This window comes from Garra rufa, chromosome 1, assembly GCF_049309525.1.
Source record: "Garra rufa chromosome 1, GarRuf1.0, whole genome shotgun sequence".
In the NCBI taxonomy this organism is placed as follows: Eukaryota; Metazoa; Chordata; class Actinopteri; order Cypriniformes; family Cyprinidae; genus Garra; species Garra rufa.
This window is the reverse complement of record NC_133361.1, coordinates 57,425,765-57,440,418: the sequence shown is the minus strand read 5'-3', so window position 1 is coordinate 57,440,418 and position 14,654 is coordinate 57,425,765. Positions and strand designations below refer to the sequence as shown.

The window sequence follows — 14,654 nt, the reverse complement described above, 5'->3', positions numbered from 1 at the left end:
TAGTTTCATTTTGTGGCAGCCTGACAGGGTTCTTGTTGCTCGCATTACTTTTAATTTACAGACAATTGAGCGACAGCGGCCTCTGCTGGGGCGCTTGGCAACATACAGGAGTACCTGTTCTGTCAAAAATAAACGAATTCATATTTGCTTTTACATTGTTCATTTTAATTTAAATCTATATTAATTTAGATTAATTTTCTGAATTATATATTAGTTTATATTTGTATTAATGCATAAAGTTTTATTTGTTCTTTATTAATTTGTTCTTTCGTTGTGAAAGAGTGAAATTTAGAATGTAGGTGAATGTAGGTGCAAAGGGTGAAGGAGAGGACAGTTAACATTGCTTGGAGTGGCTTGTTGCTTTTATAACCCTTACGAAAATTAACCATGGTTTTATTACAGTAACCATGGTAACCATGTTTTTTTGCCATATTGATGACCATTTGTAAAATCAGTTCTACTACAAATACAAGGCTTAAAATATGATTAGAATATCAAAACCATGTTTCATTTGTAGTTACCATGGTTTAAGTATAGTAAACGTTTTTTTTTGTTTAATTTGTACTAAAGCCATGATTAATTTTGTTATTAATTTTTCAATTACATAATAAAACACAAAATGTCAGGTATGTGCGTATCACAGTGGCTTCTGCTATGACTGCAGAATATGCATGAATTTGTTTGTTGAATGCTCATTGAAAGTTATTTTAAATAACGATCATATAATGTTGAAAAAATTAAATGCACAAAAAAAAGCTAAAGTAGAATACAGTTGTTTAAAAATAAAAAAAAAAAATGTAAGGAGGTCATAACATAGGTTTTATCCAATAAATTAAACCAAATTGTCCATGTGAACTCCATTGTACAGATTAAAATTTGAAGCACAAGGTGCTCTTTGGAACATTCCTAAATTATTCTGGAAAACATGATCCTGTGCTGCTGTCAGTAAAGAAAAAAGAAAAAGTGAATATTATGCCATTCTAAAAAAAGATATTTCTTCATATGTTTCATTTCTACATTTCAACTTTTCACAAATTAAATTTAATTAGAAAGATTTACAATAGAAGCATTTTAAATTGTGACTTCTGGTATTCAGGCACAATTGTGTGTAGAATAGATTTATTACTGCGTGTCTTAAACGTTTTATTATTTTATTTTAAAGTGGATCTCTGCACTTAGATAAAGTGAATGCTGTTTGTTTTAATTCACACAAGTGATTCCCACAGTCTGTGTTTACTATTTCACTTTGTAAATGGTGAACTTTCATTTATATGCAAATAGAAATTGAAAGCAATATGGAGTTCTTAAAAGTCATGTGACGTGAGCACTTGTGTTTTATCATTATATTGTGGAATAGTGGGTAAAACCCCTTACCTCATACTTGTGATCTTTGCAGACATTACCGGAGAATGAAGTGTCCTCAGTGCAGTCATGTGTCTTTGGAAAAGGCACCAAACTTCTGCAGTCGGTGTGGCTGTAAGATAACATCTCAGTTAAATAAGACAGCAGGTGGGTGCCTGAGACTTTATAGATCTTACCATTTGTGATTCTGTAATTTCATTTGTTACTTACTAATACTATTATTTATTTCCTTATTCTAAATGCTTATTTATGCATTTTTAGTTATACATTAATAATAATTTCCATTAAAATTTCACTCAATTATACAGATGATTTAATATAAAAAAACACTTACTTTGACATTTAAACAGGACATTTAAGGTGTATATATATCATCTAACACAATATGCAGTGTGATGTATAGCTGCATCTCAGTTCACTTATTATTGGTCAGTAGTTTTTCTCCATATACTTAATTGTGTGGCATTTACTATATAGTAAATGAGTGAGCAGTTTCGGACACAACACTACGAAGTAGACACATTGCTTATGTTGTCGGATGCATCTTATGTACAGTAAGTGAATGATGCTAAAAGTTTCTCATTCTTTTGTTATAGTGCAGACTGCTTAAGGTCAACATCAAATCAAAACACATGTTTTTTGGTCTTATTGTGTGATTCATTAATACAAATTATTCCAAAGAAAAAAAATCTTTGTAATTTTTAATTTCCGCGTCAAATTTTAATAATTTTCCCCACCTCTAAAGCAACTTTTCTTTTCCACTGATGTCACAAATACATTTTACATTCCAACTCCAACCCATCATATTTGATGGGTTTGACTCATTTTGTGCAATTAAGTAGTTTTTGGCCATACAATGAAAGTCAAAGAATGTTTCAAGCTCCAAAAATACTTCAAGATAGCCTGAAATTAATTCAAGCTCCAAAAAGTTCATACAATGAATAACCTTATTTGTTCTTGTATGGCCTGACTGTCATGATGCTGTAAGACAAATATCAAAAATATTTTATGTTATTGATCTGACACCATATTTCATATGTGATGTATATACATCTATATAGTTATCAATGTTTAATCGATTTGATAATTTGATTTAAGAATAAACAACTACTTAAATATTGTTCAGTTCATTTTTTTTCTCATTTGATTATACAGATCCATTTACAAATACTTCACATTACAGAACCAAATAGGCTAAGGATGACATTCCATGTTGACTTTGTCATTAATGTTTTGCAAGCAGTTTTGTTGTGTCAGATATTTACTACACCATTTGAACAGAACCAGTGTCTGTTAATGGAATGACATTGCAGACACTGAGTCCTAAATATAGGATTTTGAACTAGAATTATGTGCACATTGAGCAAAGCACATTGAGATTTGTGACTACTTTAGTGACGTTGTTTTTTTGTTTATTAGACAAGCCACAAGACGGGTGTCAAACATCCTTAAACATTCCACAGAGTACCGATGCAGAAATGACTGATATTGGACATGAATCAGATGCATTGGATTACCAGAATGCCAATGTATCCCCAAAACGACCAAATGAAGATATAATCCCTAACCCAAAGAAAAAGGTGCTGGACATTAAAATGTATTATAAGAATAAAATCTTCCTGGATGTAATACTTATTATGAAATTTATCATGCTTCTACAGAAAAGAAAGAAGAAGAAGAAAAAAACAGGTGTTGCAGAGGGCCCTTTGTCTCTGACCTCAGATCTCTCTGATATATCGCTGACTGAAAAAGAAAAGAAAATGGAGGATGATCAATCTTCTGACAGTGATTGCTCTTACTGCACTGTAGATGACATGCCCAAACCAGCTGAATCATCCTCTCATCTGAGCCCACCAGAGACTGAAACTGCTGAGCCAAAACAACATGCTTTACCCATAGATGCTGCTGTAGGTCAGTCTGATGAGCGGCCTAATAGTAGCGAAGAGAGTTGTGTAGCACCTGAAATGACAGAAACATCTAAGTCACAATCAACCCAAGAGCTGATCAGCATTAGCACTGACAAAGCTTCCCCAGCAGTGACTATGGGAGCAAATCAGAAAACTGAAGAAGACAAAGTTAAATCTAAGAATAAAGGACAAAAGATTCAAGATGGTGATATGGACCAGAATGCAAACATAAAGAGCACCAAAGGAAATCAAAGGGAGACAGATGAGCAGGATGTGGGGGCACCGATCAACCGCAGCTCCAGCGGCAATTCTTCAGTGAAGGTTAAGCAGAGTCAGAAGCAGCAGTCTGCTCATGTAGACCAGAAGAATACAGCATCCGAGAAACAAAATGAAAGTGGGGAAGCAGCATCTACTAAAACAAAAAAGTATGCAAATCTTTTTTTTTTGTATTTGGATGAATGCTTCTTGTTTTTTAAACCAAGTTTCTCTTATCATTTTATTGAAATGTCAATACATACTTTACCTTTATAGAAATCAGAATGAGGAATCACAGAATTCATCACAGGACATGGTATTTGGCCCACCGAATAAATCTAAGGTAAACAAAAATTAAGTAGATATTTATGTAGAAATTATAAATAAATAGTTAATAAAGTAAAACAAAATACATTTTACCAACTGTTTAAATGTGAAAGCTGGACTTAGACAGAGCTAAAGATGTTTTATTAGCTAGTGCTAACAATCTCAGATAGCCCATAGTTGATTGGTTGACTGGACCAATATGTTGATCTGTTACTGGAAATTCCAAAACTATAGTTACTATATATGATGAGTATCTGTTTTTATGTTGTATTTAGAAGAATCATGGTTCCAGTGGTGATTCTTCAGTGAAGGTTGAGCAGAGTAAGAAGCAGCAGTCTGCTTGTGCAGACCAAAAAAATACACCATCTGAGAAACAAAATAAAAGTGGGAAAGCTGAAACCAGCAAAGGCATTGAACATGTCTCATCTCCTAAAACAAAAAAGTATGTAAATCTCGTTATGTATTTTGATAAATGCTTCTTGTTTCTTAAACCAGGTTTCTATTGTCATTTTCTTTGTAATGACAATACATACTTAAACTTCACAGAAATCAAAATCAAGAATCACAGAATTCATCACAGGACATGGTATTTGACCAACAGAGTAAATCTAAGGTAATCAAAAAATAAATATTTAAATAGAAATGATAAAAAAATAAATAAATCTATTTGTTAAAGACAATCACTGTTAATCAATGATTTAGCATTTTCTGAAATTAGCTATTCTTTCATTCTCTCTCTCTCTCTCTCTCTCTCTCTCTCTCTCTCTCTCTCTCTCTCTATATATATATATATATATATATATATACTGGCGCAGATTAACGTACAGGCTTACATAGGCTGCAGCCTAGGGGCCTCACGTGTTTTTTTTTTTACTTAAGCGCGAACCAGGCATGGCATGACACCGGGATTCCAGTTTGGATGGGCCAGACCAATTGTGAACGTTAAATTAAAAACGTTATCTAATCACTGTTTAACCTAATAAAAATTACTGACTAATATACTGTTAAATTATCTGTGACTATACATAATATAGATTTTAATAGCTTGCTCTTTAAATATTTTGTTGCATTGTAAAAAAGTTTCGGTGCATAGGACGGACCTATCCGTGATCGCTCTCCGTGGTTCTGACCAAAGAAGAGCTCTTTGGAATCTCCATTACGCATCATAAGCATCATTCCTGGGCTGCGTTTCCCGATAACGTTGTCTCTTAGAGCGCTACGAAGACTCTTAAGGTATAACTTAACTAAAGGTTAAACCATTGCTAGGCGTCTTCAGGGCTATCATCCACTCGCGAGGCAGAGGCGCTGAGAAGCAGAGGCGGTGGCGCCCTCCTAGCAATGGCGCTGGTCGCGCTAGCATCCTGGGGTGGCAGAGACAAACATACAGGTCTTTTTCAAAAAATGTGCATATTGTGATAAAGTTCATTATTTTCTGTAATGTACTGATAAACATTAGACTTTCATATATTTTAGATTCATTACACACTAACTGAAGTAGTTCAAGCCTTTTATTGTATTAATATTGATGATTTTGGCATACAGCTCATGAAAACCCAAAATTCCTATCTCAAAAAATTAGCATATCATGAAAAGGTTCTCTAAGCGAGCTATTAACCTAATCATCTGAATCAACTAATTAACTCTAAACACCTGCAAAAGATTCCTGAGGCTTTTAAAAACTCCCAGGCTGGTTCATTACTCAAAACCGCAATCATGGGTAAGACTGCCGACCTGACTGCTGTCCAGAAGGCCATCATTGACACCCTCAAGCAAGAGGGTAAGACACAGAAAGAAATTTCTGAACGAATAGGCTGTTCCCAGAGTGCTGTATCAAGGCACCTCAGTGGGAAGTCTGTGGGAAGGAAAAAGTGTGGCAGAAAACGCTGCACAACGAGAAGAGGTGACCGGACCCTGAGGAAGATTGTGGAGAAGGACCGATTCCAGACCTTGGGGGACCTGCGGAAGCAGTGGACTGAGTCTGGAGTAGAAACATCCAGAGCCACCGTGTACAGGCGCCAGGTCAAGCCACTTTTGAACCAGAAACAGCGGCAGAAGCGCCTGACCTGGGCTACAGAGAAGCAGCACTGGACTGTTGCTCAGTGGTCCAAAGCATTTTTTTCGGATGAAAGCAAATTTTGCATGTCATTTGGAAATCAAGGTGCCAGAGTCTGGAGGAAGACTGGGGAGAGGGAAATGCCCAAATGCCTGAAGTCCAGTGTCAAGTACCCACAGTCAGTGATGGTCTGGGGTGCCATGTCAGCTGCTGGTGTTGGTCCACTGTGTTTTATCAAGGGCAGGGTCAATGCAGCTAGCTATCAGGAGATTTTGGAGCACTTCATGCTTCCATCTGCTGAAAAGCTTTATGGAGATGAAGATTTCATTTTTCAGCACGACCTGGCACCTGCTCACAGTGCTAAAACCACTGGTAAATGGTTTACTGACCATGGTATTACTGTGCTCAATTGGCCTGCCAACTCTCCTGACCTGAACCCCATAGAGAATCTGTGGGAAATTGTGAAGAGAAAGTTGAGAGATGCAAGACCCCACACTCTGGATGAGCTTAAGGCTGCTATCGAAGCATCCTGGGCCTCCATAACACCTCAGCAGTGCCACAGGCTGATTGCCTCCATGCCACTCCACATTGAAGCAGTCATTACTGCAAAAGGATTCCCGACCAAGTATTGAGTGCATAACTGAACATAATTATTTGAAGGTTGACTTTTTTTTGTATTAAAAACACTTTTCTTTTATTGGTCGGATGAAATATGCTAATTTTTGAGATAGGAATTTTGGGTTTTCATGAGCTGTATGCCAAAATCATAAATATTAAAACAATAAAAGGCTTGAACTACTTCAGTTAGTGTGTAATGAATCTAAAATATATGAAAGTCTAATGTTTATCAGTACATTACAGAAAATAATGTACTTTATCACAATATGCTAATTTTTTTAAAAGGACCTGTATGTGCTAGGTGATGTGGGTCTCGGCTCTCTTCATCTCCTGGTTGCAGCGATGACTCCGAGACTGTACGTGCACGTTTAAGGTACCTAAACAACAACTGTTGCAACAGGGCCGAGGGCTGGGTTGGAAAATATGTTACGTCATTGTTTTTTAATTTAATCAATGTTGATTATGAAAGTGAGCATGCAGTGAGCATGCAGCATGAGAAAGATGCCTCACACAAAGAGCAGCCTAGGGGCCCCTGACAACCTTAATCCGCCCCTGTATATATATACTCTGTATACATATATATTGTATATATTTGTAAATAGAAAATGTGCACTGTCTAAGTATGGGTGTAAATTTGGGAGCTGCAATTAGAGAGAACTAAAGCTTTACCAAGTCAGACATGTTTTATCCAAAGGTTAGCTATGTGGATGAATATTTTGGCCAGTAAGTTACTGGAAATTCCAAACTTGGAGTTAAAAGATGACCATTTCTGTTTATGTTGCATTTAGAAGTATCACGGTTCCAGTGGAGATTCACCGGTGAATGTTAAGCATGATCAGAAACAGCAGCAGTCTGGTCATGGAAAGAAAGATTCTGCTGTGGATCAGAAACACAAAGAAAGTGATGATACAGAAAGTCAGTGTGTTGTGCTCCCAAAAAGGTATGCTGAATCGTGTGATGAATGCACTTTTTGGTTGCACTTATAGTAGTTTTTCTCTGTGGAATGTTGTCATATTAATATTTTTTAATTGCAGAAATCCAGCATCAAATCAACATATAAGTTCCAGTGACAAACTCACCATTTACTTTCATGCAGTCCTGTCAAAAGACTTTAAGTTTAAGCCAGAGGAGGATTATGTTTTTATAAGGGCTGGTAGTCACATTGGTAACTGGGAAAAAGATCTAGTCGAACTGTTTGTGACACGGTTAGTAAAGATTTTCTGAGCCAGATATTAATTATTCATTGCTAAAACCAGTTATTAAAAAATAATTTGATTTTTAGGGATCTCGGAGAGCATGGATTTCTTGTTGAAGGGAAATTTGTATGCAAAAAAACTGATGCTGAATCTGTGTCCATCCCCTACAAGTATGTTGTGTATAAAAAAGCAAAAAAGCAGAAGTATGAATTACGTTATGAATACATCTACAAATTGGATTCAAATGAAACCACCAACAGATGTCTGTTTGTTAAATCACATCTCCTAAATGATCAAGGTGGGTGAAGCTTTTTAGAAATCTTTATTTAACTTTGACTTTCACCTTTAAGAGACTAAATTTGTTCTTTTGGTGTATTGCAGGGGAATGGCATCAGTATGATGATATCATCTGTGCAGAGCCAGCTAAGAATATGTTTGAATGGATCAGAAAAGCAGTTTGGCCTGATCATAAGAAAGGTATACTCCAAGGGAGACAAATTGCTGGTACCGTCATGCTGGAAACTATCTTTGACCTCCTGAGAAGCTGGAGCAAAATTAACCTCAGCAACTTCTTTAATCAACTCAAACAGTTTTTTGGGGTCTATGGAAACCCTTTTGTATTTGAAAAGACACAGACAAAATGGTCCTCACTCGATTACAGTGAAAAAGATGTAAGTATAAACAATATGTAACTCATCACATACTAAACACATCCATACATTACAAGACTAGTTCCTCCAAAAAAGAATTCTGTCAGTAATGCATCATAGGGCTGGGGGATAAAATGATATTGATAATTATCGCAATATAATTGTTCTCAATAAAACGATATCAAGAGTTCGATAAATATTCGATATAAAGTTTATGCGCCAAAAGCAGAACGAAACCATGCTAATCATCTGATTCGCACCACACGGGCCGATTATCTGCTCGGTTCAAAGTTCAAATGGCAGTGAAGTGTGAGGTTACTGTAGCAGATGCGTTTAATCGCTTATGAGTCTCGATCACGCTAAACAGCGCTGTGAGATCCAGTGTGAAGTGCTTAAATTCAGCAAAGAATGTGAAATGACTCGTTGATTTAAACTAGTGTAAATCCAGATGAAAAAGCGCTGACAAATTGGAGAACCACTGTGATACACCACGATACAGTCAGAGGGCTTTTCAATCTACAAATTGACATAATTTACCATGGATTTACCGTAGTAACACTAACTGTACCATGGTATTGTGGCAAAAATGTAGGACATATGGAATTTTTTTATATTATTAATGTAGACGTATTAAATTTCCATTGTGGAATAAAAATATTATTCATCTTTTATTTTCATTTGAACAAAAAGTGGCATGTCCAAAATGATTCATACCCCTCTCAATAATCAATAGAAAAGCCTTTATTGGCTATTACAGCAATCAAATGCTTCCTATAATTGCTGACCAGCTTTTTGCATGTCTCCACTGATATTTTTTCCCATTCATCTGTAGCGATGAGCTCCAACTATTTCAGGTTGGAGGGTCTCCTTGCCATCACCCTGATCTTTAGCTCCCTCCACAGATTCTCAATTAGATTTAAGTCAGGACTCTGGCTGCAAAATGTATTGTTTCCCACCACCATGTTTGACAGTGGGGAAGATGTTCTTAGGGTTGAAGTCTTCTCCTTTTTTACACCAAATGAAGGCTACATCATTGTGGCCCAACAATTCAATTTTTGTTTCTTCTGACCATAAAACAGAAGACCAGAAGTCTTCTTCTTTGTCCAGATGAGCATTTGCAAAGACCAAGCGGGCTTTTGTGTGCCTTATCGGAGAAGTGGTGTCCTTCTTGGTCTGCATCCGTGGAACCCAGTGGTGTGCAGTGTCCGTTGGACTGTCTGCCTTGAGATGTTGCCACCAGCAGAGCCCAGATTCATCAGGATGGCCTTGGTGGTGATCCTTGGATTCTTTTTTTACCTCTCTCACTATCCTCCTGGCCAGCACAGGTGTCACTTTTGGCTTCCGACCACGTCCTTTGAGATTTTTCACTGTGTGGATAAAAAGTATTTTTTAATAATATTTTGCACTGCAGCCACTGGAACTGAAACATTTAGATATGGTCTTATAGCCCTTTCCTGACTTGTGAGCAGCCACAATGCGCAGCCGCAGGTCCTCAGTCAGCTCCTTTGTCTTTGCCATGACTGTCCACAAACCAACAGCAGAGGGCTTCTGGTTTTCACCTGTTGAATTGATTGAAACAGCTGTTCCCAATGAATCAGGGTAATTAGGATGCTTTAGAACAGCTTGGACTATTTGGAATGGTAAAGAACTTTGGATTTTCCCATAGACTGTGACAAGGGTATGAATAATTTTGGAGATACCATATTTTGTTCAAATGTAAATAAAAGCTGAGAAATATTTTTTTTTCCACAATTATGCCTCGTACATCGTCTTATTATCTTTTGGGAGAAGCCTGTGTCATTTCCGGTAAAAAAAAAAAAGACTTGCTGGTTGAATAAAAGTACGTTTAAGTCAGAATTTGCTTGGGGTATGAATAATTTTGGGCCTGACTGTATGTATACAGTAGTCAACATTTGAAGTGGATCAAAAAAGTTCATCATGTCCTAAGACAAGAATGGGTATTGTTTTGGTTTTGGGGCAACCTTGATGAAAGGTTTCCCTGCTGAAAAAACCAGCTAAAACCAGCCTAGGCTGGTTGGCTGGTCTTAGCTGGTTTAAGCTGGAAATGGCTGGTTTTAGCTGGTCTCCCAGCCTGGCCAGGCTGGTCAGGCTGGTTTTAGCTGGTGGTTTCCCAGCCTGACCAGCTAAGACCAGCCTGACCAGCCTGGCCATGCTGGAAAAATGGCCAAAACCCCTCTAAAACCAGCCTGCCTCCCAGCTATGACCAGCTAAAACCAGGCTGGTTGACCAGCTAAAACCAGCCAACCAGCCTAGGCTGGTTTTAGCTGGTTTTTTCACCAGGGTTTGATCCACTTCAAGTGTTGACTACTGTATATTTATACATATACACAGTATTTTTGTGATTAAGCTGTAGTGTTTGTACATTTACATTAAATGTATTTAGACTACTGTTTCTTATACAGATACCTACAAAACATAGCTTTGTATTTTTACAATGGTATTGAGGTGCTATATGTGTGTTTTGACTGTGGTTATCATGAAACTTACTAGATGCTGGTTTTGTCAGGACGGGTGCTGTAGTGTTGGGGACTGGGGCTGTCAATATCTAAAAAGCAAAAGTGAAAAAGAAAGTTAAACTTGACTACATAATTACAGAATTTTTGCTTTTGAGGAACTATGCCTTTAAGAGCACAAACCGACATCTGTGCTAACACATTAAATGCTAATGTCTACATGAAATCCAACATATCATCTAATTTTTTTCCATGTCAGGTGAGGAAGCTGTTGAAGCAATTCATGCTGGAGCAGGTGACTCCAGAGTTACAGAAAGACAACGAGGAAAAGAGCAGATTCATCAAGGAGCCACTGAAGGCTGGCCTCATTATGCTCTATGTATGGCAACAGTATCATCTAGAATTGGACAAGGGGACTCTTTCTCATCTCTGTACTGCCCTGTGCCTGCCAAAATTGCCCAATGATAAATTCCTATCTTTCTGGACAGACATAACAGAATCGTTCTCAGTAATAAAAAAGTGAGTATAGTAATTTTGGTTATATGTAAACTGTAGAGATCATAACGTGTAGAAAAACAAAAGACTTCTGAAATAAACTAAGTCTAAGAGATCATCACATCAAATAAACTGTAGAACATTTTAGAATACAAAATCATCTTAAGGTCATTTTATTTTGATGTTGATGAAATTACAAATATTTTTGGCTTTTATAACAAAAAAATAAGAATTATTTTTGGTGTGCTATGTTATTTTGTTAATTTATTTATTATTTAAATTAATGGTAAAATACGTTTTTAATGCTCATCAAGGCTGCATTTATTTGATAAAAAATACAGAAAAAATGTTATATTGTAAAATATTATTACAATGTAAAACTATGTTTTTCTTTTTTAACATATAAATCAAATCAGAATTAGTGTCGCATGATCCTTCAGAAATCATTGTAATATACTGATTTATTATCAGTGATGGAAACAGTTGTGTTGCCTAATTTTTTTGGAACCCGTGAGATTTTTTTAGGATTCTTTAATGAACACAAAGTTAAAAAGAACAGCAGTTATTTAAAATAGAAATCTTTTCTAACAATATACACTACTGTTCAAAAGTTTGGGGTCAGTAAATTTTTATTCTTTCTTTTTTGAAAGAAATTAATACTTTTATTCACCAAGGTTGTGTTAAATTAATAAAAAAAGTGATAGCATAGCATTGATAGCATAGCATTCAACAGCATGCCATTGTCGAGCTTATACAAAATGTATACAAAAAAGGCATAATTATTCAAAAGCTTATAATAACTGTTGCTCTTAATAACTGATTTGCTCTTCAGCTTGTCTGACATGGTGAAGGAATTGATCAACAGAGTAAAAACAGAGGACATGCCCAAATGGATCATTGTAATACCACTACTGCACCTTCTCAAGGGCACTTCAAAACCATTTGAGCCAGTGTCTACTAAAGTCAACTCACAATATGAGCTGAGCTGGGCTGGACTGCAGGGGATCAAACCAGCAAATCAGATAACTCCCACCAGAAACCAGGATCGAAGGTAGTAAATTTGTCTGTAGCTTTCCAAATGTTTTTCTGCTATTTTAATGTTGAATTTTTAGGTTGGACCGTCTGGGGGTGGAGTCGCCATTCTCCAGGAAGAGTAAGCTGCCACGAGAGCGTGTCGGCTGCATGGTTGAGCTCTCGTGGAATGTGAATTATGGCGGGCAAGTTGCGACATGCGACGGGAGTGTAGACCACCCTGACAGTTGATGTACTCTACGGTCGCAATGTTGTCTGTACAGATGAGCACGTGTTTGTCGTGGAGCATCGGAAGGAACCGACGCAATGCAAGAAGCACTGCTAGCATCTCTACTCAGTTGATATGCCACTGCAGTCGAGGTCCCGTCCAGGAGCCTGAGGCTGCTTGTTGCATACGGCACCCCAGCCCGTCATGGAGGCATCCGTGTTGACTACAACATGCCTGGAAACCTGCCCTAGGGGCACTCTGACCCGTAGGAAGACAGGGTCCGAGCAAGGGCTGAATAGGAGGCGACATTCCAGGGAAACGCCAATCCAGAGAGTGCCACGGTGCAATGCCCATCTTGGGACTCGGTCGTGTAGCCAGCACTGAAGCGGTCTCATATGAAGCAAGCCCAGTGGCGTAACTGCGGCTGCGGCTGCGGCTGCCATATGCCCCAGGAGCCTCTGAAAGATTTTGAGAGGGACCGCTGTCCTGTGTCTGAATAATTTTAGACAGTTCAGCACTGACTGCATGCGCTCGATGGTGAGGCGTGCTGTCATGTTGACCGAGTCCAGCTCCATGCCAAGAAAAGAGATCCTCTGCACAGGGGAGAGCTTGCTCTTCTCTCGGTTGACTGGAAGGCCCAGGTGGCTGAGGTGCTGGAACACCGTGTCCCTGTTTTCGTACAACAGATCTCGTGAGTGGGCTATAATCAGCCAGTTGTCGAGATAGTTGAGGATGTGAATGCCCTTCCACCAAAGAGGGGTCAGGGCACCCTCCGCGAGTTTGGTAAAAACACGGGGGGACAGGGACAGGCCAAATGAGAGAACATGAAAGTACGCATCCTTCAGGTCGATGGCTGCAAACCAATCCTGGTGACGAATGCTATCTTTCCAGTTATTTAAAGGTGCCATAGAATGCATTGAAACATTATTTTAAATTGTTTTCTGATATCTACATAGAAGGTATATGGCATAGGAAAGGGCAAAAATTCTCCAGAAATGGTTTTACAGGTCCATTTACAACCCAAGGATTTGTCCCTAGAATGAAATGCTCTGTTATTGCCTTATTTGGAAGGTCCGTGAATATCAGTGTTGGGCACATACCTTTAAAAAAGTAATTAGCTATAGTTACTAGTTACTTCTCACAAATAGTAACTGAGTTAGTAACTGAGTTACATCATTAGAAAAGTAACTAATTACCAGGCAAAGTAACTATTGCGTTACTTTAAAAAAAAAAATCTAATTTAATATAACTATACAATAAATATAAAACATTGTACACTAACCTACACTATTTTAATGTTGTTGTGGGACAACGTGAGAGACAACTATTAAATTCAACATATTATTATAAATATTATCATTACTATAGAGGAACAATAAAGCACAAAAGATGGTTTAGAACTTTAAATATTTATTGCACAGACCACAACTCGTCAACAAATAAGTCTAAATATAAATTATGCTTCTGAAGAAATGTACCAAAAACAAACAAATAATAATAATTATTATTATTAAATTAATTTTGTGTCGGCATATGACGATGTGAGGTGCTTCAGTAGATTAGAATTACTTGTCACCGACGCAGAGAGACTCTTTTTTTCCTGGGCGTTACAAAAACATTTTTGCTTTTCACCTCAGCGAGTGCTTATACTTCCAGGTAGCAAAAACTACCTTTGAACTTGTTGGACTTGCCATCGTTGTGAGTCCTGGATGTTGGTGTGTGCGACTGACCGTGCGCGTGTTTCAGTGTGCGTTTGCTTCACCCGCACTACTCTGCCTCTGATTGGCAAACAATGGAAATTTAATCTAAGCCAATCATCGCGTTCTCAGTTACACCACGTTTACAGACACACCAATCATCATCACTAGTTATGTGTCCCGCCCCGAACACACACAAACACACACACCCACAGAGAAAGAGAGGTCCTATGGCTGAGAGAGATGCTGCTCGCATGAAAACCGATTCAGTGTTCTCAGTTCTAGTAACGCGCATTTTATTGTCAGTAACAGTAACGGCGTTGTAACGGGGGAAACAGTAATTCGTCTGATTACTCGTTACTGAAAATGTATCGCCGTTA

The 14,654-nt window shown here is 37.7% G+C and overlaps 1 protein-coding gene across 1 annotated transcript in view; it reads left to right on the top strand.

The window, feature by feature from the left end:
* The first annotated feature begins 1,409 nt into the window (after positions 1 to 1,409).
* Positions 1,410 to 14,654, top strand: part of rnf213a (ring finger protein 213a) — a 306,385-nt gene continuing 293,140 nt past the window's right edge. Inside the window, exons 1-11 of the mRNA XM_073833166.1 lie at positions 1,410 to 1,509; positions 2,782 to 2,942; positions 3,024 to 3,694; positions 3,801 to 3,867; positions 7,311 to 7,462; positions 7,557 to 7,727; positions 7,805 to 8,016; positions 8,100 to 8,389; positions 11,102 to 11,361; positions 12,170 to 12,388; positions 12,450 to 12,554. Coding sequence (XP_073689267.1) covers positions 1,410 to 1,509; positions 2,782 to 2,942; positions 3,024 to 3,694; positions 3,801 to 3,867; positions 7,311 to 7,462; positions 7,557 to 7,727; positions 7,805 to 8,016; positions 8,100 to 8,389; positions 11,102 to 11,361; positions 12,170 to 12,388; positions 12,450 to 12,554 — 2,408 coding nt within the window. The remainder of the gene's footprint in view (positions 1,510 to 2,781; positions 2,943 to 3,023; positions 3,695 to 3,800; positions 3,868 to 7,310; positions 7,463 to 7,556; positions 7,728 to 7,804; positions 8,017 to 8,099; positions 8,390 to 11,101; positions 11,362 to 12,169; positions 12,389 to 12,449; positions 12,555 to 14,654) is intronic.